This window comes from Mesoplodon mirus (genome assembly GCF_964341445.2).
Source record: "Mesoplodon mirus genome assembly, chromosome: 18".
NCBI classification, from domain to species: Eukaryota; Metazoa; Chordata; class Mammalia; order Artiodactyla; family Ziphiidae; genus Mesoplodon; species Mesoplodon mirus.
In genome coordinates, this window is record NC_138994.1 from 61,630,677 (window position 1) to 61,657,863 (window position 27,187).

Sequence of the window (27,187 nt, forward strand, 5' to 3'; positions counted from 1 at the left end):
CCATTTTACCTCTCCATCTGTAGTTCTTAATTCACATGGAGAACTTGGCAGAAGTTCTGCAAGAAAAGATTCCCAGGGATTCACTACCATCTTGAGCTTTCAAGTCTTAGATTTTGCCATGATGCAGCACAGTGGGTCACAATGTAAAAAGTACATTTGCCTAAGGTAGGGAACATGCCTGTCTCTAAGCAGCTTGAATTCTTAACAAATATTTTTTAAAAATATCATTTCCTTCAGTAAGCCACTCAAAATAGGATTTTTCAGAGATTGGTTTTCAATACTTAAAACCACAAACAGTAAAGAAAGGGTGTATGTAGTTGGGCAACAAGTGAGTACCCCTCCCCCCCAAAAGCTTGATTTGCAGTTATTTTAAATTATTTATTTATTTGGCTGCACTGGGTCTTAGTTGCTGCACATGGGATCTACTTTTTTTAGTTGCAGCATGCAGGATCTAGTTCCCTGACCAGGGATTGAACCCGGGCCCCCTGCATTGGGAGCATGGAGTCTTAACCACTGGACCACCATGGAAGTCCCTGCAGTTATTTTTAGTTATACATAAAGTTAAACTGTTTTAAAAGAAAAAAAAATCAGAGGTAACATAAACCATAAGACAAAAAAATTTTAAATAAAAGTTCCAACAACATACAGGATTCTTTGTTTTTACTTCCCTGTCAGAAACGATTTTAAAATGTCCACAACAATTTTGGTATCTGTCCTTACTCAGCTTAAGTTTGGACAAAAATATGTTAAACAGCAGCTTATAAAAAATGCGCAGAGCTATTTTCAGTGGGTTGTTCATATGTGAACACTTTTCTGGGAGTTCCCTGGCAGTCCAGTGGTCAGGACTCCGTGCTTTCACTGCCAAAATCCCAGGTTCAATCCCTGGTCCGGGAACTAAGATCCCCCAAGCCGTGCAGTGCAACAAAAAAAAAAAAAAAAAAAAAAAAAAAAACAACACCCACTTTTCTTATGTTTCAAAAACATCTGTGTGATTTTAAAAAACAGGACAGAACTAAGCTTTAAATATTTGAAGGTAACTTGTTTAGACCAGAAAACTGATATCAAACCGATCAGCCTAAAAGGAATTAATACGTAGGTACATATACAATTTTCCTGTATATTATACACCAAGGTATGATTAAAATCTTTAAAGAAATAAAATACTTCAGATGAAGAAGTTGAAACTCCATTAGTCAGTTTTTAGGTTGTCCCTTTTCATTTGTAAGTGACATAAAAATACTACTACTTTTTACACAAATTTAAGACAGAAATATTTTCAACAGAATGAGACACCACAATGAAGGCTTCATGAATAATTTATTCCATTTGAAGTTTTTTTTTGTTTTTGTTTTTTTTAAAAAGTATAAACCTTTTCATTTCCTCAATCACAATTTGTACAACTCAGTGTTATGGCATTCGGCAGCAATAGTGTTTGTTCCTTCTTCTTTTTTTGTTGCGTTAAAGAAAAAAAAAAGCAATTGGACCATATTAAATCTCACTGCTAAACAACTTTAAAACGCCCCTTCATAAAGTGACCAAGCTATTTTGAGAGAGTTGATGCGGACATGTCCAGTAATGACATTACATTTTGTAGTTTAAACTCAGTAACTTTAAGGTCCACAAATCCAGTTACTTTGAAAACTAAAGCTGTTTTAAAACTTCATGAATACATCAACCTGAGGAGTATTTTAGGTCCCAAATCCAGTTTTTAAATTAATACTCCACAAAAAAGAAAACATATACATAAAAATTTAAACACAGTTCTGGGCCCATTAAAACACCAAGGAAAATCGAAAGGTCAAGATTTCTAGCAGATTTTTTTGAGGGGTGGGGGGAAACAAAAAAAATGTATGTCAAAAACATTTTTCCTTAATTTAGACAAACTAAACTCTTAAGATGAAACCCAGACCAAAACATCACTCATGCAACATTAAATGTATTAACAGACTGATATGCGATGCCATAGTGGATGAATAGCAAATTATATGATGCAACAACATTTAAAAACTTCCTTTTAATGTATTCAATTTGAACATTTTAAATAATGCAACATAGTACTTTGATATTACAGTATTAACATAGTGCTTGATTAAAGATCTGCAAATCTTTGTAGTAACACATTAAGTTAAAAAATTACCTCAGAAGGTAAATATGAAGACGAAAAGAGAAGATTTTAATACAGTAATCTGTGCCATACTGACAATTGAGTACGAATACAGCTGAGGATAGTTGACTAAGTAGTAAGAGCTTAATTTTAGTGGTTTAAGAAAAGTTAGAAAGATTTAAAAATTACAGCTACTTTAAAATTTAAGGATTACATATAAGTACACTTGGTGGCCTTCTGGCCAAACAATAAGGTGTACAGAAATTTATTCATACAGTGTTAATTCACAGTCCTGATAACTGAATGGCTTGCATAAGAAAGGTATGGCTAGATGTTTCTCACTGGCTGGAAGCAGACATTATATAACTAATCTTTTAAAATGCCAAAATATTCAACTCCCACCCTGCTTTGTAATGGATAACTGCACAAAAAACAGACATTAGCACTGTAACAAAGAAGTCAAGGTGTTGGTGATCAACTGGTATAAAGTGTATTACTTTGCTTACCTATTTAACCGAAACAAAACTACCCATACTTGTCTGTGACAGTACATTAGTAGTCAGATCCATCATCCTGCATGAAAGGCTTTATTTTTTTTTCCTGAACCAAATCTCCTGACCTTTTCTAATGGCTATTTAATAATTTTCTATTTGAGTGTGAATTTATATATGAAGGGCAGAAAAAAAATCTTATCAGTAAATCCTGCATATTTGGGAACTATTCCCTGATTCCCAGATAAAAAGGAATTGTATAATGGGTTCCTTCCTTATGGCTCCATATAAAAGAAACTATCAGGGAATAATTTTTTTAAAATTTGTTTTCAAACTGAGGTGTGGTGATTTAGCCTACTATAGGCTAGTGATTTAAACAATTGAGAATACAGCTTTTATTTGTAAGAGTCACTATTGAGTTAATAAAATATATAAAAAAGGATACTGTTTTAATAGAAATTCCAAATAAGCATCTTTCCCCTCAAATCTCAGACAAGTTTTTTTTTAAAGTACAGAACAAAACATGCCAACATAATCTTAGTGTGTTAGCATAATTTAAGAACAAATGCAGAGATGTGATCTTTAAATTTTAACTTCAAAGTATGCTGACCATTGGGATTGCATTATAATTATTCTGAAGAAATGATCAAAAACCTCTGTCACCAATTGTTTTTTTCTATAGGAAAAACAAGACTTGCTAATGTTTCAATATATATAATTTGAAGAAATTACATTGTTCATAAGAAAGTGATATTTAAGCTAAGCATATAGTATTTACAAAACAAGTTTCAGTTAAAAAAACAAACAAAAGCCAACCAAAAAACAACAAAACATACCAAATTACAGTTTTGTAAATACAATCAATTTTGTCCTTGTAGAGAATTAGTGAACATACAAATTCAAAATTTAGCTAGACTGCTTCCAAGAAAGACAGGTAGACTTGGCGACTGTGAATTCAAGTCAGCGACACAGGTAGGAGGCTAACTTGGACTCTCTTGTGAGCAGCACTGTAGAAAGGATTTTTTAAGGGGATAAAGCCTGCATAGAAGCAGTTATCTTGGCATGTGCAAACAAGAAGAGGGAAAGCTGTATTGAAGGAAGGGGTGAATTAAAGTCCCTAAAATTCAAGTCCCTTCTTTAGGGAGGTGAGAACCTCCTTGGCATATGCCCTGCCTTAATCTGAGCTGTGTTACAGAAAAGTACAGACTCTGGTGTTTGGGACTGCCATCTCCAAACCAAGAAAATTAAATAAATAAAAAGGCAAAAGGAAACAGGTTAAGTTTAGAAAATGGTTCTTTAACTAGTGGAATAGTCTGAATACCAGAATTCACTGAGGATCTATTTACACCACAGTTTGATTGCACTCACACATCCATACATATGCATACTCTCACACACATTCCCAATCTTTAATTAAAAAAAAAAAAGAAGTCAATCAAGAGTGACTGCTCTTAAAATAATTTGTAAAATGCCTAGAGCTGGGCTAAATTTCAACCTTATAGCAGATCCTGAAGATAATTTTCATAAGTAATAATATTCCCATGCCTAGATGTGCCACTGTTAAAACAACAACAAAAAATGTAAGCATGTAACATTAAACACCAAAATTAGTTTAAGCATTCAGTAGCAAATGTTTTTCTTGTAAAACTAAGTTTCTTTCACTGGAAATGGCCTGAAATATTAGTCATAGCCCTAAACCATAGTACAAAATATAACTGAAGAATTCTCATTTTATTCTAAGTTAAACCACCTAACAATATCACTTGTATATTGCCATCATGTTATTCTGTAAAGTGTGACTGATATATAAAATGTTGTAAGACCTGGTACCTTTTCAATTTATAAACACAGTGAACTTCATTACTGTACATGTACTCTGCAACTACAGCTTAGCTGTAAATCCTCCACACACAATGGTATGGACATTATTCCCCCTCTATCCCCATTAAACTGTACATCAAGACAATACAAATTTACTGTCCCACCCACCCCCTTACAAAAAAATAATACTCTAAAAGCAACCCTACTGCAACTTTTTAATTAAGACGATTACATATATTTTAGACCAATTGCTTTAAAGCAAGAAGGCAGTATAAACCTTCTAGGAAAATTTTTATAAAAGAGGTTAAGAAATATAAGACAATTTATACATTTAAAAACTTACAATAAATAAGAGATGCAGGCATTTTGAATACTAGATACTATAATCCAATACAAGAACATCTTGATGTTCTGAAGCCATATGTTGAAATTCATTGTTCCTCATGTTTCCTTCTCCATGCTTTTAATATTCATTTAACATGACTGGGTACTATGGCTCATTACTTTTCACAAATACTGTGACTGGAAAAAAAAAGGTTAATTTTGCTACGAAAATGTTATAATACGCTTTGTATGATCAGTCATCATCCTAAAGAGTTCAGTATAGTCAATGAAAAATAACAGGGTTATCGCCCATACCCCCAAGTCAAAACAATATTTGTTGAAGTAATAAGAATTAGACCCCATCACAACTGACTTTCACTGAGAGTGTAATTGTAACTTAATCTTGCAGCGAAGTATCTTTTTCCCTTGTTCTTTTCTTGCACAGTTCCATCAAATGAAGATCACAGCATATTCATGATAAAGTTATATAACTGATTCAGCACCACAAAATGAATTGGGAGACATGAGCGTCTGTCCTGGATTGCAGGGTCACAGGTTAGCCAGGAGAGTGCATTGTACTGTTCCAAAACAAACCTGAAAAGCAAGTAAACTATATAAGTCATGTATTTACTTGCGCTTTAAATTCTGGAGGCAATTTCCAATGATGGCATCTAAGATTCAAAGTCAATGTAAAGAAAAAAGTGGAAGGTATGAAATAGAGAGTCTTGAGGAGACTAAAGAAAACTGATTTTCATTAAAATTGTTCTCAAAAGTAGATTACACGTGTTAGAAAGAAAAGCACTCACTCTGAATGATATATAATTCATCTAGCAATCCAAGGTGCACAACTGTAAACTACCACCAAAAATGAGAAAAATACATAAGGATCAACACTGTATTCTTGCAAAGTTGTTATGGAGAACTCTTAATGGTAAAAAGAGCTGTACCTGAGGACATCTGAAGTCTGATTTGAGTCAAGTGGGTGGGAGTGTTTACTGTGAAGCAGCTCGTCAGATTGCACTGAAGGCACGTGGAGGTGCAAAGAGGCCTAAAAAATAACAGGTAATCAGTCAGCCAAACGGAAAAAACCTGTTGGTTTTACCTTATTCTCGCAAGGTCTCTTCCTTGATGAAATACATTTTACATCTCTGTAATGAATGGGGGCCACTATAAACATGTTTGATCTTCTTCCTTAATTCATTACGTAAGTAATTTTTAAGTGCATACTTAAAACTTTTTCAGCTTTATTGCTTGAGATAGCATAATAATCCTGAAAAAAGGATCTCCAATTATTTGCTAAGTGTAACCTGCCTAGATGTGTAAAGTAAATGTTTAAGAAAGCACAAAATTGATAAACCTGAGTACAGTCTCTAGGTTACACAGACTATGCAAATTAACCTAGGTCTAGCACTGAAAAAAAGTAATAGAAGTAAGCATATGCAAATATTTTACTTATAAAGTGATAAATCTTTTCTTTTTTTTTCTTTTTTTGCGGTACGCGGGCCTCTCACTGTTGTCGCCTCTCCCATTGCGGAGCACAGGCTCCGGACGCACAGGCTCAGCGGCCATGGCTCACGGACGGGCCCAGCCGCTCCGGGGCATGTGGGATCCTCCCGGACCGGGGCACGAACCCGTGTCCCCTGCATCGGCAGGCGGACTCTCAACCACTGCACCACCAGGGAAGCCCCTAAAGTGATAAATCTTAAGCAGAGCTACCTCTGGTGGAATTGTGAGCTCAGATGCATTCTTTTGCCCACTCAATTTCATAATGGAGGCTTAATAACAACTGGCACACCCATTTAGGTATGGCAATGAAGGGTGAAAGAAAGGAATGTGGTACTCATTTCACATTTCAGTTCCTCGACCAAGGACCAAACCCGAGCCCCCTGCAGTGGAAGTGCACAGTCCTAACCACTGGACCACCAGGGAAGTCCTTGTAGAAACTCTTGACAGGTCTCATTCTGTATACTACAAAAGGTATTATTTTATATTTAGGTGTTCTCTCCTCTACAATTGTAATATATGTATAAAATCGTGTTGTATATTCAGACATATAACCAAAACTATGTTTCAACTACCCATAAACTCTTGATTTGAGTTATAAGAAGTCTCTCATGTGGCAGGTCACTACAAATAAATGAATGTAATTAGTACCAGTCTCTAATTTCAAGGATAAAAAGATTTTTTAATCATCTAGGTAACAACCTATTTTTTCCCCAAGCCAAGAGAAACATACCAGATGGTTTTATTTGCCTATGATACAGAAATAAAATGGGATGTATGAAAACAAAAGGTGAACAAAATTATGGTAAGTTATGCCTTACCTGATAATTCAGACCAGAAGTCCTAATCTTGTTACACTGTATCTGAGGGTGAATGCCCACTTTACACTATGCTGTCTGCAAATACTGAGTAGAAAAGAATCTGGATAGTCCCTTGGACTTTTTGTGAAGTGGTGTTTCTTAAAAATATGTTCTGTGAAACACTATTAATAGGTGTTACACAACCCTTTTCCTGTGTATTAAAGTAAGTTTGGGAAATGGTAGGTAAACAATGTTATTTGCTGCTGTTTTTCAGAGCTTTTAATGTGTATTCTAACAACAAAAGGGGGGTGGGGGCAGAAAGCACTTCCGAAAGGACCAAAGAACACTTTGTTTTGTAGAAACTCCAAGGATTATTATGATGCAGAAACCCCCTCGGGTATATGTTCTTGTAATGAGATCTGTGTAGACCACTGCAAAAAGAATAGACTGGAAGGGGAAGAAAAGTCATATGCTAAAACTATTACCTTGGCCGACACTCTCTAATTATATTACCTCACTAACAGTCAATTCAGATCAACAGCTCTTGTATTCTTCATGAATGTGCCACAGCAATTCATTGCTTAATCACAAATGTCACTGACTCAATGGTATGTGAGCCAAGGGAACCAAGATTTAATAGCAACAGGCTTAAGAGACAGCAACAAGCCTATTGGTTAAAGTACCCACTAAAGTATAACCCTAAAATACTAAAGCATACTATTCAATTTTTACCCTACAAATAAAAATCAGCTGGCAAGTAGTTAAATTAGCATGATTTATGGACTAAATCAGTCAACTTCTGGTGGGTTTATATAAATGAAATCAGATCTAAATTTGTTATTTTGGAATAGTAGTAGCAGCAGCAGGAACAAACTCTAAATAGGGCTTTCACGTCTCGTTTTACCATTTTATGATTTATCTCAACCTTGTTATATCACTTGCTAATGAATTTGTTTCGATAAAATAAGTCACTGTGGGTCCGAGAACCTCATTACTTGAAAACCACTCAACGGTTTTTTTTTTTTTTTTGCGGTACGCGGGCCTCTCACTGTTGTGGCCTTTTCCGCTGCCGAGCACAGGCTCCGGACGCGCAGGCCCAGCGGCCATGGCTCACGGGCCCAGCCACTCCGCGGCATGTGGGATCCTCCCGGACCGGGGCACGAACCCACGTCCCCTGCATCGGCAGGCGGACTCTCAACCACTGCGCCACCAGGGAAGCCCTGGACAAATGAGTTTTCCTGAACTTTTAATATGCTCACCGAGAAAATGAAGAAGTTAGATTAAGGGTAATATAAGGTTTCTCCCAGCTCTAAACGTCTATACGTGCAGCTGAAAATAACTAAGAGTAAGGGTCCCAGAAATTTGATTTAAAGTTATTTAAAGGTTTAAACTTAATATGAATTTAAGAATTACAGTTGTTTCATAATTAGATTCGTAATTCTCTCTGTAATCTTGTCTATAGAGTCATACATGGCAATGCGTTTAAGACCTCAGACGAAAGCTACAAGAGTTCAAAAAGCCACTTCTATGTTTCTTAGGACTTAAGCCGTCAATTAGCATTACTTAGGAATTGGCAAAAAAAAAAAAAAAAAGCAATACCTTAAGAAAAAGGGGACACTGATATTGTGCTTGAGGACATGCTGACCAGAACCAGTCAGGTAACGGACCCGCTTTGGCAGTTGATACAAAGTAACCAAGGGCCAATGGTTGCTGAAGAATATTAGTTACTTCATCATGAGATTCTGTTGAAAGTAGCCGATCAGTACCCTGACCCTTAAAAAGACAAAATTAAAACTGTGTTAGTTCATTTGATAGAGCTAGCACTAGCTATAAATACAGAATGGTTTATGGCAATCAGTCTCATTATTTTATTACTTCAATTTAAAAAATACTGAAGGATATTTTAGAAAGTCAATTGCTATGTATCATAATTCGCATTAAATATTGAGTTTTAAGAGTTGCATGAGGAAATGAATATACCAACTATTTAACAAGTTTGTATTATTATGTCAAGCCCGTGTTCAGTGTGTGTGTATATAAACCTTTGCATCTGACTGAAAAATACAAAATATTCAATGAACTTTCTTATTTCCTAATATGCCCTCAACTAATTCCTGACCATCACACCCCAATCCAAAAGGTGGATTAAATTTAGCTTTGCTTATCTAGCACTCTCTATAAAATGCAGTTAATAGTGTTTTGGAAAGAAATATGGCAACATGAAGTGACAACTATTAAGTGACGCTCATATCCTTTAGATTACTCAATGTATTCTTTGGTATTTATTTTAAGGAAACATAAAAAGAAGAAAAATGATATACATGGAAATGCTCATTGCAATTATTACCTAAAACAGAAAAAAATAAGACTTAAATGTCCAACGTTTGGGGAATGATATAACAATTATGGTAAAGCAACAATGTAACATTAAAAAGCTGCTAAGGGAACTCCCTGGCGGTCCAGTGGTTAGGACTCCATGCTTCCACTGCAGGGGTACACGTGTTTGATCCCTGGTTAGGGAACTAAGATCCCGCAAGCTGAGCGGCCAAAAATAAAAAATATAAAAAGCTGCTTATACTTTTTGAAAGCTGCAACATGTGAAAGGAAGGTAATTTGCCAAAAGCAAAAATGGTTTCTGGGAATTCCCTGGAGGTCCAGTGATTAGGACCCCGCACTTTCACTGACGAGGGCGCGGGTTCAATCCTTGTCTGGGAACTAAGATCTCGCAAGCTGCACAGAGCAGCCAAAAGAAAGGTAAAACTGATTTTAGTAAAGAGGTATGATTATCGGTGCTTTTCCTTATATATTTTTTCTTTTTTCCGTAATCTCATTTCTTTCCAGTTAAAAAAGAAAAAGGAGGAAAGGATGCAAGGTAAAGTTGGACAAAGATGCTTTTTTATTTTAAACTTATGTACAATAATCAAATAACCACTCTATATAATTTCATTAAAATAATGTTATTCAAATGAAGCCCAATTAGTTTTGAGTTCAAATAGGATGACAAGACAGCCTGCTTCCATAGCTGCTAAAAATAAGGGGGGGGGGGCACACGAGGGTCAGTGTTTTTTCTGTTCTTATTAGAAAATTATTTCCTTTATGTTCCTTGTCACAGCCCTGATACGAATGGCAGCTCTTAGAGTAATATACTGATTCTCAGATAATACAATCCTATATCCTGCTATGGTGAAATAGCAGGAAAACTATTAATATAGAAGAAGGATTAATGCCAAGTAGTCTAGAAAATACAAAATCCAAGAAAGCAGAACCTTAAGATACTCTCTTAATAACGTACAACTCAACATACTGATGTCTCTAAGGTAGAAGTACATGAATGCACTGCTGTAATGTTCTTGCTAATTTTCAAGGAAAAAAGTGTTCTATTTCATTGATATAATCTGTTACTAAGTTAATGAATGACATTTAGATAAACTGAACTTTTATAACAAGGTTACCTTGCCAGCATCACCTCCATGGGGGTAATGAGATCCTGGAGAATGAACGGGAGATCCCGTTGGAGATGCAGGAAGGATATTAATGATATCAGGGTCAAGATCATCTCCTGTGTCTAACAAATCAAAGATACCCATTCCATCTGCTCCATCTATACAGGAAGAAGAAAAAAATTAAATACTCCATTTTTCATATCCTATGGTCATTTACAGGAGAGAGTTAATGGATTTTAAACAAAATGAGTTAATTTAATCAACATCTACTGAATGTCTACTATGTGCCAACTATTGTGCTAGGAGCCAAATAATCAACTATGCATAAATAAGCATGTGGTAGTCTGAATAATGACCCCCCAAAGATGTCCAAATCCTAATCCCAGGAATCTGTGAATATGTTACCATAAAGAACTTTGCAGATGTGATCAAGCTAAAGATCTTGAGATGGGGAGATTATTCTGGATTATCCAGGTGGGTCCAATGTAATCACAGGGGTCCTAATAAGAGGCAGGCAGTAGCATTAAGAGTCAGTGAAGATGTGACCATACTAAACTGCTGGCATTGAAGATGGAAAAAGGGGCCATGAGAAAGAGATGTAGGTGGTCTCTAGAAGCTGGCAAAGGCAAGCAAACAGATTCTCCCTTACAGCCTCTAGAAAGAACCAACCCTGCAGACACCTTGACTTTATAGCCCAGTAAGACTGAGTTTGGACTTCTGACTTCGAGAACTGTAAGGTAGTAAATGTGTGTTGTTTTAAGCCACTAAAACAACATGTGGTAATTTGTTACAAATAGCAATAGGAAACTAATACAAATGCTGGGAATGAAAACATATTTAAAATGAGACTATTCATGACTAATTCCTAAATTCTTTACTATTAAAATATTCAAGTTACTGTATAACACACTAAAAGAGTAGAATAATTAATACCCATACTTGTGATTTTAGAGATATGCCATTTTCTAAGGTAACCACTCAGAGCAACAATGGAATATCACTTATTTTCTCTTCTACTAAAATGCAATCAATAGGTTCATCTAGAAAACTTACAAATTACTATATTATTCTGGCAAATCAAAATACAATATAAAATGACCTGCAAAGTTCATGTACAGGTAACTCAACAGCACATACATAAACCTGTACAAATATTTTATAATCCATGTTGGCTTTTAAAATAAGTAAACATTTATGGGATAAGTCATAGCACTAGTTCTGATTATCAATAAGGTAGAAGAACGGTTGTATTAGTTTCCTATTGCACCTCACCAAATTACCACAAACTCGTCGACGTGAAACAACATACGTTACTCTCTTACAGTTCTGGGGGCGAGAAGTCCAAAATCAGTTTTATTGGGTTCAAATCAAAGTGTTAGTCATTAGGCCAAAATGAAGGTACTGGCAGGGCTATGTTCTCCCCTGAGGCTCCAGGGGAAAATCCGTTTCCTTGTCTTTTCCAGCATCTGGATCCATCTTCAAGGTCAGTGGCATAGTCATTTCTCTCTGACTTTGCTTTCCTCTGTTTCCACCATATGCCCTTCTCCTCTTGTGTGTACAGTCAAATTCCTCTCTATCTCCCTCTTATAAGAATCTATAAGATTGCATTTTGGGCCCACCTGCATAAGCCAGGGTAATCTCTCCATCTTAGGATCCTTAATTTAATCAGATCTGCAAGTCTTTTTTTGGGTGGGGGAGAGGGTATATAAGGTAACATTCACAGGTTTCAGGAACATTCACAGGACACAGATGTTTTGGGAGGTATTATCCAGCCTATAATCAGCCACAATCATCCAGATTTATTTTATATTTGCAAACCTGTACAGAACAATCCACCTACCATTGTTGGGATTGAAAGCTAAGTCCAAATTTTCAGTGGTATAAGTAGCTGAAGCTACTTGCACAGAAGCAGAAGTAGGAAACACAAGTATATGAGTACATGATGTATCCTGTGGGGTGTTAAGCTGAGACGTCTGCATGTTTAGAGTGGTGCTTCTTCCAAATACAGAACCAGTTGACACAGAATCTGGAAAGAAAATGAAAGGTATTTTTTCTTTTAATAAATGAAAAATCGATTTTACAAAATATGTAGAAACTTAAGTGCATAAAGAATTAAATCTGATATAAACTAAAGATAGCTAACCTGGCATAATAACAAAAGAGCCTTGGGGTTCCATTGCTACCAAGCAAGCACTGAGAATGCTGGGAGAGTCTGCAGCAGATATACCACACATTCTACACATGTCTTTCAGCCTTTTACTTAGAGACTGCAAGTTTCGACGACTCAGCAAACAGCTCCAATCTGTGGGTATCAACAGTAAAAAAAAAAAAAAATATCCAAAGTAACAGCATTGTTAACACTGTACAGAACAAAAAGTTAAAACATAATGGTTTTAAACTTAATGTATTCCTCAAGAGTCATCATTAAGTCAAAAAACTCTTATTGCTGACTTTACTCAACATCCTTTATCCCAACTTCAATGTACATTAATATCAATTAGGACCTGCTGAACATAGGATGAGTTGCACACTAAGCAGAAAGGGGGAAAAAAATGGAAGATGATGAGAATAGTAGTAATAACACTGATATAAAGTTCCAATACGTCCTTTTAAAATCTGAGTTAAGCCATCTGTGGACTGGACATATGTGGTTCCTCTTTAAAAACACAACAAAAAACTAGATTTTTAGAACCTTTGCATTTTATTCAGTACCTACTCCTAGATATGGTCAGAACAGTATATGAATTAACATAAAACAGAAATTTACCATTCTCCTGCAAAGTACTGCTTACAAACAGCAGAAGCGAGAAGAACTACAATCCTGCAGCCTGTGGATCAAAAACCACATTCACAGAAAGACAGACAAGATGAAAAGGGAGAGGGCTATGTACCAGATGAAGGAACAAGATAAAACCCCAGAAAAACAACTAAAATGAAGTAGAGATAGGCAACCTTCCAGAAAAAGAATTCAGAATAATGATAGTGAAGATGATCCAGGACCTCAGAAAAAGAATGGAGGCAAAGATCATGAAGATGCAAGAAATGTTTTACAAAGACCGAGAAAAATTAAAGAACAAACAAACAGAGAAGAATAATAAAATAAATGAAATGAAAACTGCACTAGAAGGAATCAATAGCAGAATAACGGAGGCAGAAGAACACGTAAGTGACCTGGAAGACAGATGGTGGAATTCACTGCTCCGGAACAGAATAAAGAAAAAAGAATGAAAAGAAATGAAGACAGCCTAAGAGACCTCTGGGACAACATTAAACGCAACAACATTCGCTTTACAAGGGACCCAGAAGGAGAAGAGAGAAAGGACCCGAGAAAATATCTGAAGACATTATAGTGGAAAACTTCCCTAACATGGGAAAGGAAATAGCCACCCAAGTCCAGGAAGCACAGCGAGTCCCATACAGGATAACCCCAAGGAGAAACACGCCGAGACACATAGTAATCAAACTGGCAAAAATTAAAGGCAAAGAAAAATTATTGAAAGCAGCAAGGGAAAAACGAAAAATAACATACCAGGGAACTCCCATAAGGTTAACAGCTGATTTCTTAGCAGAAACTCTACAAGCCAGAAGGGAGTGGCATGATATACTTAAAGTGGTGAAAAGGAAGAACCTACAACCAAGATTACTCTATCCAGCAAGGATCTCATGCAGATTCGATGGAGAAATCAAAAGCTTTACAGGCAAGCAAAATCTAAAAGAATTCAGCACCACCAAACCAGCTCTACAACAAATGCTAAAGGAACTTAAGTGGGAAACACAAGAGAAGAAAAGGACCTACAAAAACAAACCCAGAACAATTAAGAAAATCATCATGGGAACATACATATCGATAATTACCTTAAACGTGAATGGATTAAATGCTCCAACCAAAAGACACAGGCGCGCTGAATGGATACAAAAACAAGACCCATATATATGCTGTCTACAAGAGACCCATTTCAGACCTAGGGACACATACAGACTGAAAGTGAGGGGATGGAAAAAGATATTCCAAGCAAATGGAAATCAAAAGAAAGCTGGAGTAGCAATACTCATATCTGATAAAATAGACTTTAAAATAAAGAATGTTACAAGAGACAAGGAAGCACACTACATAATGCTCAAGGGATGAATCCAAGAAGAAGATATAACAATTATAAATATATATGCACCCAACATAGGAGCACCTCGATACATAAGGCAACTACTAACAGCTATAAAAGAGGAAATAGACAGTAACACAATAACAGTGGGGGACTTTTAACACCTCACTTACACCAATGGACAGATCATCCAAAATGAAAATAAATAAGGAAACAGAAGCTTTAAATGACACAACAGACCAGATAGATTTAATTGATATTTATAAGACATTCCATCCGAAAACAGCAGATTACACTTTCTCCTCAAGGGCGCACGGAACATTCTCCAGGATAGCTCACATCTTGGGTCACAAATCAAGCCTCAGTAAATTTAAGAAAATTGAAATCATATCAAACATCTTTTCTGACCACAATGCTATGAGATTAGAAATCAATTATAGGGACAAAAAGCCTAAAAAACACAAACACATGGAGGCTAAACAATATGTTATTAAACAACCAAGAGATCACTAAAGAAATCAAAGAGGAAATCAAAAAATACCTAGAGACAAATGACAATGAAAACACGACAATCCAAAACCTATGGGATGCAGCAAAAGCAGTTCTAAGAGGGATGTTTATGGCTATACAAGCCTACCTCAAGAAACAAGAAAAATCTCAAATAAACAATCTAACCTTACACCTAAAGGAACTAGAGAAAGAAGAACAAACAAAACCCAAAGTTAGGGACTTCCCTGGTGGCACAGTGGTTAAGAATCCACCTGCCAATGCAGGGGACATAGGTTCAAGCCCTGGTCCGGGAAGATCCCACATGCCACGGAGCAATTAAGCCCGTGTGCCACAATTACTGACCCTGTGAGCCACAACTACTGAAGCCTGCGTGTCTAGAGCCCATGCTACACAACATGAGAAGCCACTGCAATGAGAAGTCATCGCACCACCACAAAGAGTAGCCCCTGCTCACCGAAACTAGAGAAAGCCCGTGCACAGCAATGAAGACCCAATGCAGCCAAAAATAAAAAAAATAAAAAATAAAAAACAAAAAACCAAAGTTAGCAGAGGAAAGAAGTCATAAAGATCAGAGCAGAAATAAATGAAATAGAAACAAAGAAAACAATAGCAAAGATCAATAAAACTAAAAGCTGGTTCTTTGAGAAGATAAACAAAATTGATAAACCATTAGCCAGACTCATCAAGAAAAAGAGGGGAAGGACTCAAATCAAAAAAAATTAGAAATGAAAAAGGAGAAGTTACAACAGACACCACAGAAATACAAAGCATCCTAAGAGACTACTACAAGCAACTCTATGCCAACAAAATCGACAACCTGGAAGAAATGGACAAATTCTTAGAAAGGTATAACCTTCCAAGACTGAACCAGGAAGAAATAGAAAATATGAAGAGACCAATCACAAGTAATGAAATTGAAACTCTGATTAAAAATCTTCCAACAAACAAAAGTCCAGGACCAGGTGGCTTCACAGGTGAATTCTATCAAACATTTAGAGAAGAGCTAACACCCATCCTTCTCAAACTCTTCCAAAAAAATTGCAGAGGAAAGAACACTCCCAAATTCATTCCATGTGGCGACCATCACCCTGATAACAAAAGCAGACAAAGATACTACAAAAAAAGAAAATTACAGACCAATAATACTGATGAATATAGATGCAAAAATCCTCAACAAAATACTAGCAAACAGAATCCAACAACACATTAAAAGGATCACACACCACAATCAAGTGGGATTTATCTCAGGGATGCAAGGATTCTTCAATATACACAAATCAATCAATGTGCTACACCATATCAACAAATTGAAGAATAAAAACCATATAATCATCTCAATAGATGCAGAAAAAGCTTCTGACAAAATTCAACACCCATTTATGATAAAAACTCTCCAGAAAGTGGGCATAGAGGGAACCTACCTCAACATAATAAAGGCCATATATGACAAACCCACAGCAAACATCAATCTCAATGGTGAAAAACTGAAAGCATTACCTCTAAGATCAGGAACAAGACAAGGATTGTCCATCCTCACCACTATTATTCACCATAGTTTTGGAAGTCCTAGCCATGGCAATCAGAGAAGAAAAAGAAATAAAAGGAATACAAATTGGAAAAGAAGAAGTAACTGTCACTGTTTGCAGATGACATGATATTGTACATAGAGAGTCCTAAAAATGCCACAAAAAAACTACTAGAGCTAATCAATGAATCTGGTAAAGCTGCAGGATACAAAATTAATGCACAGAAATCTCTTGCATTCCTATACACTAATGATGAAAAATCTGAAAGAGAAATGAAGGAAACACTCCCATTTACCATTGCAACAAAAAGAATAAAATACTTAGGAATAAACCTACCTAGGGAGACAAGAGACCTGTATGCAGACAACTATGAGACACTGATGAAAGAAATTAAAGATGATACCAAGAGATGGAGGGATATACCATGTTCTTGGATTAGAAGAATCAATATTGTGAAAATGACTATACTACCCAAACCAATCTACAGATTCAATGCAATCCCTATCAAATTACCAATGGCATTTTTTACAGAACTAGAACAAAAAATCTTAAAATTTGTGTGGAGACACAAAAGACCCCGAATAGTCAAAGCAGTCTTGAGGGAAAAAAATGGAGCGGGAGGAATCAGACTCCTTGACTTCAGACTATACTACAAAGCTACAGTAATCAAGACAATATGGTACTGGCAAAAAAAACAGAAACACAGATCAATCAATGGAACAAGATAGAAAACCCAGAGATAAAGCCACACACCTATGGTCAACTCATCTATGACAAAGGAGGCAAAGATATACAATGGAGAAAAGACAGTCTCTTCAGTAAGTGGTGCTGGGAAACCTCGATAGCTACATGTAAAAGAATGAAATTAGAACACTCCCTAACACCATACACAAAAATAAACTCAAAACGGATTAGAGACCTAAATGTAAGACTGGACACTATAAAACTCTTAGAGGAAAACATAGGAAGAACACTCTTTGACATAAATCACAGCAAGATCTTTTTTGTTCCACCTCCTAGAGTAATGGAAATAAAAACAAAAATAAACAAATGGGACCTAATAAAACTTCAAAGCTTTTGCACAGCAAAGGAAACCATAAACAAGACGAAAAGACAACCCTCAGAATGGGAGAAAATATTTGCAAATGAATCAATGGACAAAGGATTAGTCTCCAAAATATATAAACAGCTCATGCAGCTCCATATTAAAAAAACAAACAATACAATCCAAAAATGGGCAGAAGACCTAAAGAGACATTTCTCCAAAGAAGACATACAGATGGCCAAGAAGCACATGAAAAGCTGCTCAACATCACTAATTATTAGAGAAATGCAAGTCAAAATTACAATGAGGTATCACCTCACACCAGTTAGAATAGGCATCATCAGAAAATCTACAAACAACAAATGCTGGAGAGGGTATGGAGAAAAGGAAACCCTCTTGCACTGTTGGTGGGAATGTAAATTGATACAGCCACTATGGAGAACAGTATGGAGGTTCCTTAAAATACTAAAAATAGAATTACCATATGATCCAGCAATCCCAATACTGGGCATATACCCAGAGAAAACCATAATTCAAAGACACACGTACCCCAGTGTTCACTGCAGCACTATTTACAATAGCCAGGTCATGGAAGCAACCTAAATGCCCATTGACAGACGAATGGATAAAGAAGATGTGGTACATATATACAATGGAATATTACTCAGCCATAAAAAGGAATGAAATTGGGTCATTTGGTGAGACGTGGGTGGATCTAGAGACTGTCATACAGAGTGAAGTAAGTCAGAAAGAGAAAAACAAATATCGTATATTAACGCATATATGTGGAACCTAGAAAAATGGTACAGATGAACCGGTTTGCAGGGCAGAAGTTGAGACACAGATGTAGAGAACAAACAAACATATGGAAACCAAGGCGGGGAAGCTGTGGTAGGGGTGGGGTGGGGATGGTGGTGTGACGAATTGGGCGATTGGAATTAACATGTATACACTGATGTGTATAAAACTGATGACTAGTAAGAACCTGCTGTATAAAAAAATAAAATTCAAAAAAACACAGAAATTTAAGTATTAAATAATAAAAGCACAATTTTACCTTTTAATTCTCCATGACCAATCCTTCCTAGACGGCCAATTACAACTCTCCATGGCAATGAACTCATTTGTACAAGTCCTAAGCACCACTCCCAAAGTTTCTGCAGACCAAATCTTCTAGCAGATCCTTTTTTCCGACGGGCCCTGTTGTATGGAATAGAGTCATAAATATTTCTAAAATTCCTATGATGACATTTCGAAAGAGCTCAAATTTGTGAAAAACTGGTCCCTTCATTTTAATGCTTGATATTTTTTACACAAGTCCTAAGCAAGAATATATATAAAATCACAGGTATGGCATGATAGTTTGTATTTTGTTTAATACATATTAAAATATATACTTAAAATTAAAAATTGTCCAAGAACCACCAAAATTCACCAGAAACACTGCTCTATACCAGAGACTGGCACACTTTTTCTTTAAAGGGCCAACATCTTAAGCTTTGCAGGCCATCAAGATTCTTCTGCAAGAATTCAACCTGCTGCAGCACTAAAGCAGCCATGCACAATAATTAAACAAATGAGTGTGGCCAGATTTGGCCTATGGCCTGGAGTTTGCCAACCCTTGCTTCATACTTTATTTTTTTTATATAAATTTATTTTTATTTCTTTTTGGCTGTGTTGGGTCTTCGTTGCTGCGCACGGGCTTTCTTTAGTTGCGGCGAGCAGGGGCTACTCTTCATTGCGGCACACAGGCTTCTCATTGTGGTGGCTTCTCTTGTTGCGGAGCACGGGCTCTAGGCACACGGGCCCAGTAGTCGTGGTTCGCAGGCTCAGTAGCTGTGGCACATGGGCTTAGTTGCTCTGCGGCATGTGGAATCTTCCCAGACCAGGGCTCGAACCCATGTCCCCTGCATTGGCAGGCAGAATTCTTAACCGTTGCGCCACCAGGGAAGTCCCTTGCTTCATACTTTAAATTGAAGAATATCGAATAAAACCCCCCCACACTTCCCAGAACAGAACAATGCTGTGTTTTCTGCATGCACGTCCTTTATTAGGCAAGTACATAACGTTAAGTGCTCTGTGGCTGAGCAACAGTAGCTACCATTTATTGAGTACTTACTATGTACCAAGCAGTATGTCCAATCAATTTACATGTAATACCTCATTTCATCTTAACAACCCTATAAGGCAGATAAAATTATTTTCCTAATTTTATAGAGAAGTAAGCTACAACTCAGTTGGATAAAGTAATTTTGTCGAGATCATACAGCCAGTAAGTGGCAGGACTGGGATTTGAACCCACATCTCTATGACTCTAGAGTTGGACCTCTTAACCATCATCTCACTTCTACTTTCAGTAAAATGGCAATGCACTATTTTTTTATTGGAAAGGTGGTATTATTCTTCCGCTATTCTCTTTCTCATCCTTCACAGATCAATGTTTCTATATTCTGTTTCTTCAGTGCCACTATAACCAAATAATCAACTAAGTTTTTTTGCACATAACCAATTTCTGAACTTAAAAGAACAGAACGTTTAGATAATAAAGAAGAAAATAAAGAACAAAACCAAATCTGAAACTTAAAGTTACTTCATGGATTTTTCAGGTTCTCTTAGGCAGTGTTCACTAGCCTTGAAATATGTTATTAGAAGTGTCTATTAAGTGATAATTCAATATGAGGCTCATCTTTTATGACCTACTAGTTACAGTCTTCATGAATAACTGGTCATGATACCTAACTACTATCAAGAAGAATTCTAAAAAGAAGGCCACCATTTTCAGAAGACACTTCAACATTTAAAGAGGAAAATTTTCAGTAAAGAAAGTTAACTCACTTTATTAGGGATTATATCTTAGATGGTATATGAGAAAAGTAAATGTTCTAGGATGCCTTACTAGATTTTAATTTGCAGATGGCTTTCTAGTTCCATGTTTCAAAATTTGTTAGGCTAAAATCATTACCTCAAGGTTTATTACACAGAATACAGGGGCTTTAACCTCTTTTGTCTATGTAACCGAGATAATCAAAATTATTTTTGAGTCCGTTAAATTATACAATGTAAATATTCACTACAAAAGAAATGAAAAGCACCTACAATCCCAAGACTTAAAACTTTAATATATATACCTTCCAAACCATTTTCTATTCATTAAAAATGAAACATAATGTGCGTGTATGAATTTTTTTTCAAGGGATGATACAATGATACATTTAAGGAAATAAAAGTACCTATTTGGGACATCGATGTTAATGATACAAGTTTCTAAAAGTTCTCCATATAGATCTGTGCAAGATGCAAGAATCCATCTTTGATCATGTGATAAACAGTAGCCCACGAAAAGAACATTGTATTTCTGTCCAGCTTCTCCAAATGTTTCTCCTAGCTCTGTCTGTTTATCCTTCACTGGAGCCAGAATAAAAGGAGGTGTATAAAGTCGAATACACTCTGGTCTCTGTAAAGTAAAAAATTAAGTTACTATGGTACTATACAATCACAGAAAAATCTTTTATTGAAAATAAAGATAGGGACTTCTCTGGTGGTGCAGTGGTTAAGAATCCGCCTGTCAATGCAGGGGACATGGGTTTGAGCCCTGGTCCAGGAAGATCCCACATGCCACAGAGCAACTAAGCCCGTGAGCCACAACTACTGAGCCTGTGCTCTAGAGCCCGTGAGCCACAACTACTGAGCCTGCATGCCACAACTACTGAAGCCCATGGGCCTAAGCCCGTGCGCTGCAACGAGAGGAGGCACCGCAATGAGAAGCCCACGCACTGCAACGAAGAGTAGCCCCTACTCGCCGCAACTAGGGAAAGCCCATGCGCAGCTACGAAGACCCAACGCAGCCAAAAATAAATTAATTTTTTTAAAAAAAGGAAAGAAGGATATAGTATATCTACCCATTATAAGATAAATGGAAGATGAGAGCTAATCAGAGACTTGCACTTAGTTTTGCATAAAATCATAAAATGTAGTCATTCAATAACTTTGGTAATGGAAAACATACTTACATCAGGACTTTTAAGAGCAGTTTCCATGGCTAAACCTGGACCAAAACCAGTCAATGTTTTCACATTGGTTGACGTTGGAAGTGGTCTCCGACACTGGGTAAAGGCCGAAAAAGCCAGGGATTTTAAATGCTGGGTATAGATCTGTCTATCTTCATGCTTCACAGGTTGCAACAGGTACTGACAGGGAACAATCTAAGAATTACAGGCAAATATTACAAATGTTAAACTTTCCACAAGAGAATAAAAAGAACAGTGAGTCTAAAACTCTAAACATTTTATTAGAAAATTTAAACAAACCATAATTAAAGTGATAATCTAAAGAATGATATTTTCTTATTATATAGATTTTTAGTGAATACTCCATTTTATTAATAAGCTACATAAAAATCTTTTAACATTTCTACATAGCAGTTATACTGATCAATACTGCCATTGACTGCCATAGTCCTGTTGTAGTCTATAAAGAATAATTCAAATTCTCTGCATACAACTTAATACGGTTAATTTCTCTCTACTTCTAGTTTGTAGCCTCTTATTTAGAACTCTAGTTTATATAAGTCCATTCTTTCCCTATTTAAGCTTATAAATTTAAAAATTCGTTTATAAAAGTAACACGGGGGAGATATTTAACATACTTAATGTGGTCTTTTAATTCTCTATTCTTACTGTTGTATGATTGCAAGTTTATCTTTTATAAACTAAGATTTCTATTATAATATCATTTATAGTAAAGTCAATATAATAGAACCTGGCCTTTAGAAAATCAATGTGGATACAGAATAGTAACTTTGAAACTTCTATCAACATCAACCGTTTTAAATAAATTTAACTTATAACATTTATCATTCTCACCTGTACAGAAACAGTGCTCTTAACATGAGGAGGAAGAGTCTGGACCATTTCCAGAAAACATCGAAGTAACCCCAAAGTCCATACATTAGAAGAATTAGTGCTCTCATCTTTGTTTTCATATGTAAAAGGATCAATTATATAAACAACAATTGCAGGTGGATAAGTGATTGCATGTGAATCACCATCTGTGGGGATGCCCACTTTGTCCCGATCCATTGTGCTAAAATTTGAAGTAGAAATAAGACAGTTAGGGAAAAAGTTCTCCTGTACCTTCTCGGAATAGCATCAAAGCAGGTTCTTAATACCCTTTTCCCTTTTTTTTTGGCGGGGGGGGGGGCATGTGGTGTTGAGAGCCTCTCTAAAAATGAGGGACATCTTTCTCTCCAAAGAGAACCATAAAAAGTTCACAATTTGATGGTGTACAAAGACCCTTGGCATTTAGAGGTCTTGAATTAAAAAGAAGAAACAGAATTCTTAAAACCGCATAGCATCAGAAACGTCAGAGAGCTTAGTGCTTAAGTGATAAAACTGAGACCAAGATAAGTTAAATGAGCTGCCCAGGATCACAAGGCTGGCTAGAGGCAGAGCCAGACCAAACAGAAACCAATTCCCCAGACCTGGTCAATGTGCTATTACATGTTTAGAATATACATATTCATTCCATACTTCCTAACGTCAGTGGTGATTAAGCTTCATTCTTTGATGGTGATATGATTTTTTAAAACTCCAAATCTATTTAGATGTTCAAAATGGAAGATCTAGCTGGGTAATTAAGAGTTTGTTTTTAATCACATATAAGTATGGAACTTTGGGCAAAACTGCATCCGGGTAGCTGAAAGATATAACCAAGCTTAGGCTAACTTAATCTATAAATTGAGACGGAATACCTTCTTCATAAAAGTAATAAAGAGAGCTGTCACCATCATTGTTGTCGTTATAAATAACTTAAGTGGAAGCATTTTGTAAAGAGCATAATATACATTATATCCTATTGCTCCCACTCTACAGATAAGAAAACATGCTCAAAAACGTTAGGTAGGGGCTTCCCTGGTGGCGCAGTGGTCAAGAATCCACCTGCCAGTGCAGGGGACATGGGTTCGAGCCCTGGTCCAGGAAGATCCCACATGCCGCGGAGCAACTACTGAGCCTGCACGCCTAGAGCCCGTGCTCTGCAACGAGAGAAGCCGCCGCGATGAGCAGCCACCGCTCGCCGCAACTAAAGTGGGCAGCAAGAAGACTCAACGCACCCAAAAATAAATAAATAAATAAATTTCTTTTTTTAAAAAAAAAAACGTTAGGTAACTTTCCTAAAGTGACATAGCCAGTCAACGACAGATTCAAATCCTGGTACAACTCTTATGCCTCTGAACAGGGTCATTCAATAGTGACTTCTAAATCACTGGAGTGATTTGCATAGGCAAATCTACTTGACAGTTATGTCACAGAACAGATTCAAACATCACAGGATAGTTAGACTAAATGGTTTTTAAGGTCTTCATTCCCACCCTGAGACTCTATGATAAAGACTTTATGAAGAGTCTTCATTATAATTTTATAGGTTAAATATTCGACATTATAAAAACTAAAATTTCAAGGATAAGATCAAAGGCTCTTTATGTTATTTGGACAAGAAGCAGCATATATTTATATTTCTGCAAAGGCTGGTATATTTAAATATACCTTTCAGACACATCAGGATGTGGCTGAGTGGGAATCGAAGACGACTCTCCAGAAATCCCAGCTGTTTGTAGAGCTGATGGTGGTTGCCCTCCTAGCTGGCCATTCTGAACTGTACTTGCTTGCGTAGACATGGGTCCCGCAACACTACTGTTCATACTGCCAAAGGGTGGAAATGAAGGTAGTTTATTTGACGACATTCCACTATTCAAGCTGGAGGATGATGAAGATGAAGCTGAGGTTGTGGTCAAAGTTGAGTTAGCTGTTGCAACTGAAGAAGACATAGCAACACCTGAAGTCATTGTCACAGTGCTGCTCGCTGTAGATGCTAGGGTGGCAGATGGAGTATTAGCATTTCCAGTACTTGTCATCTGAGGTGGAGTAATCAAAGGCTGACTTGTAGGGGCAACTAAATTTGGCTGGGAAAGCAGAGAGCTGTCCAATGGCTGGGAAGCAAGGTAAGGACCTAAAGACAATAAAAACAGGATATTTAATTCTTTATTTCACTGACTGGTTCTTTATTTAATCTACTACGTGAATAATGATTTCTAGTTTATACTCTTTTGGTGATTACCCTCCCCTTAACTTGCCTGCTAACAGTGTAGCGAACACTAGCTTTCTATTTCCCCTACAAGGTGAAAAAATTTTTTAAATGGAATTGAAAAATAAACCAGTTTATACAAAATAAATAAATGGTTTCCATGAAATATAATAAAATTCTATTTTGTAGGCATAATTAATTAAATAAAAATAACAGTATCTAGCAAATTTTCATTAAACCATTCAACAAGTTCCTAGGTCACAAGTTGAATAGTGACTATACTGGGAGCTAATTAAATATAAAATGGAGGAATGTTATGGGGTTCAAATTATAGGAATGTCTAATGAGGTTCAGTGTTTTGGTTCTGTGTCTCTTTGGATTAAGTCTAAAGTTAAGTCCACTGATATTTAATTCAAGGGTGTTAAAAGCAAGTCTTCAATAGCTGTCATTTTCTTAATTCCAACAAAGAACGGTCTCTCTGTGTTGTAGAGGGAACTAAAGTTGTTTTACCTCTAAACCATTAACAATAGATCAAAGATCTTAATTTTAATAAACTTCAATAAAAACACAAATCTTCCTACTTGATGGGATCCCTATTTTGGTGATCAACAAACGTCTTCTGTAAAGGATCAGACAGTACATATTTCTGCCTTTCCAAGTTACACAGTCTCTGTCACAGCGACTCAGCTCTGAGCTTGTAGCAAAAAAGAAGCCACAGACATCTGTACATAAATGAGCACGGCTGTGCTGCATGAAAATAGTAGTTACAAAAAGCTGGCGGACTGGGTCATACTGTGCTAAAGTGACCTTATACAATAAATACAAATGCAGTACCTAGGTCATATCTGCAGACTTGTGCATAAAGCTTGAGTTTAGAAAATGCTTCACTGTTACCATCAGCTGCCTGAGAAAACCATTCTGCTACCAACTTTTCTGATAGTTTCTTTGATGCAGTAGATCCAACTCTCATGATCCCATCCGTCAATAGTCGAGAAATAGGTCTATGTTGACCCAATCGACAAGACTACAAATGCAGACACAGAAATCAGAATTAGTGAGTTTGCTACAGTTTTTTAGTTCATATCATAAAATAAAGGATTTAAGCTATTTAAAAATAAGCTTTATCATTTATAATTAACATTTGCAATAATAGTATCAAGGTGAGATGGTGCCACAGGTCTTTTTACTTTTCTACATTAGAAATCCATTGAATTTCTATCAAAATTAAAATATCTCCAATGAAATAAAACACCTAGATAATAACAGCACTAGAACCATGTAGTCTGAATAACGAAGACTTGCAGAATACAGAAATAATTGAGCATGAATATGCAGTCATTTTAAGTTGTACATCCATCCCAATTCATGTATATAAATGCACTATCCAGCTCTCCCTCCAATTCTGCAGGCCACTAACGTTTGTTACAGGAAGCCCAATCTCAAACAGGTTTGCAACACGGGATTAAGAAAGTTTAGACAAAGGATTTCTTTACTGTAAGACTTTCAAAGGCTTTGATAATCTAACATGTATAGTGAATCTCTAAAAGGTAAATAGATACAAAATGTGTCCCCAAACCTATCTAACTAAGGAACTTTTTTCTGGGAAGATTTTGCAGGACTGGTGTTCTAAATAACACTCTCTGGAAATATTTACTTTTACAAAACACAGTACAGATACCTTGCAATTAAAGTTAAGTAGAACATTAATGAGGAGCTAAACCAGCACAAACTAACGATTCAGATTGTAAAAGAAACTAAATTTTAAAGACTAGATTTCCAAGCATTTGTGGGAAAAGGGAGACACCGTTGGCCCTTCGTATCCTTAGGTTCTGCATCCACAGATTCAACCAACCATGGATCAATTAAAAAAAAAAAAAATCCAGGAAGTTCCAAAAAGCAAAACTTGAATTTGCCATGTCTGCAACTATTTACATAGCATTAGGTATGTAATGCTATGTAAATACCTACAAGTAATCTAGAGATGATTTAAAGTATAAGGGAGGATGTGTATAGATTATATACAAACACTATGCCATTTTATATAAGATTGAGCAGCCATAAATTTTGGTGTCTGCAAGGGGTCCTAGAACCAACACCCTGAGGATATTCAGGAACGACTATAAAATGAAGTTTAAGACTGTATGTTCCAGGGTACTTAAAATTTATAATCATTGTACTCAATGATGGATACAACATGAGAATTATAACTTAAAAGACCAGCCAAGAATTTCAGAAATAAAATGGATCTTAGAGAGGCCTATCATAGCTTTATTTTACATATGAGGAAGTAAGGCCTAGTGTCTAAACCTGAGGTCCTAGAGAATCAAGACTAGAATTTTTATAAATGTAATTTTTTCCTGGCCATTTACAATGTTACCCTTTGTTTCAGAAAAAGATTATCTTAAATGGGACATACACGCTCTCAACGGTTTTCCCCCAG

The 27,187-nt window shown here is 36.3% G+C and overlaps 1 protein-coding gene across 1 annotated transcript in view; it reads right to left on the reverse strand.

Moving 5' to 3' along the window:
• Positions 1-1,295: 1,295 nt before the first annotated feature.
• MED13 (mediator complex subunit 13) overlaps positions 1,296-27,187 on the reverse strand; it is a 93,849-nt gene continuing 67,957 nt past the window's right edge. The window contains exons 19-30 of the mRNA XM_082603166.1: positions 25,582-25,771; positions 24,210-24,672; positions 22,530-22,749; positions 21,678-21,869; positions 20,898-21,121; positions 18,725-18,867; positions 12,630-12,788; positions 12,327-12,512; positions 10,496-10,644; positions 8,643-8,816; positions 5,688-5,788; positions 1,296-5,334 (exon numbers count right to left, since the gene is read on the reverse strand). Coding sequence (XP_082459292.1) covers positions 5,202-5,334; positions 5,688-5,788; positions 8,643-8,816; positions 10,496-10,644; positions 12,327-12,512; positions 12,630-12,788; positions 18,725-18,867; positions 20,898-21,121; positions 21,678-21,869; positions 22,530-22,749; positions 24,210-24,672; positions 25,582-25,771 — 2,334 coding nt within the window. The 3' untranslated portion in view covers positions 1,296-5,201. The remainder of the gene's footprint in view (positions 5,335-5,687; positions 5,789-8,642; positions 8,817-10,495; positions 10,645-12,326; positions 12,513-12,629; positions 12,789-18,724; positions 18,868-20,897; positions 21,122-21,677; positions 21,870-22,529; positions 22,750-24,209; positions 24,673-25,581; positions 25,772-27,187) is intronic.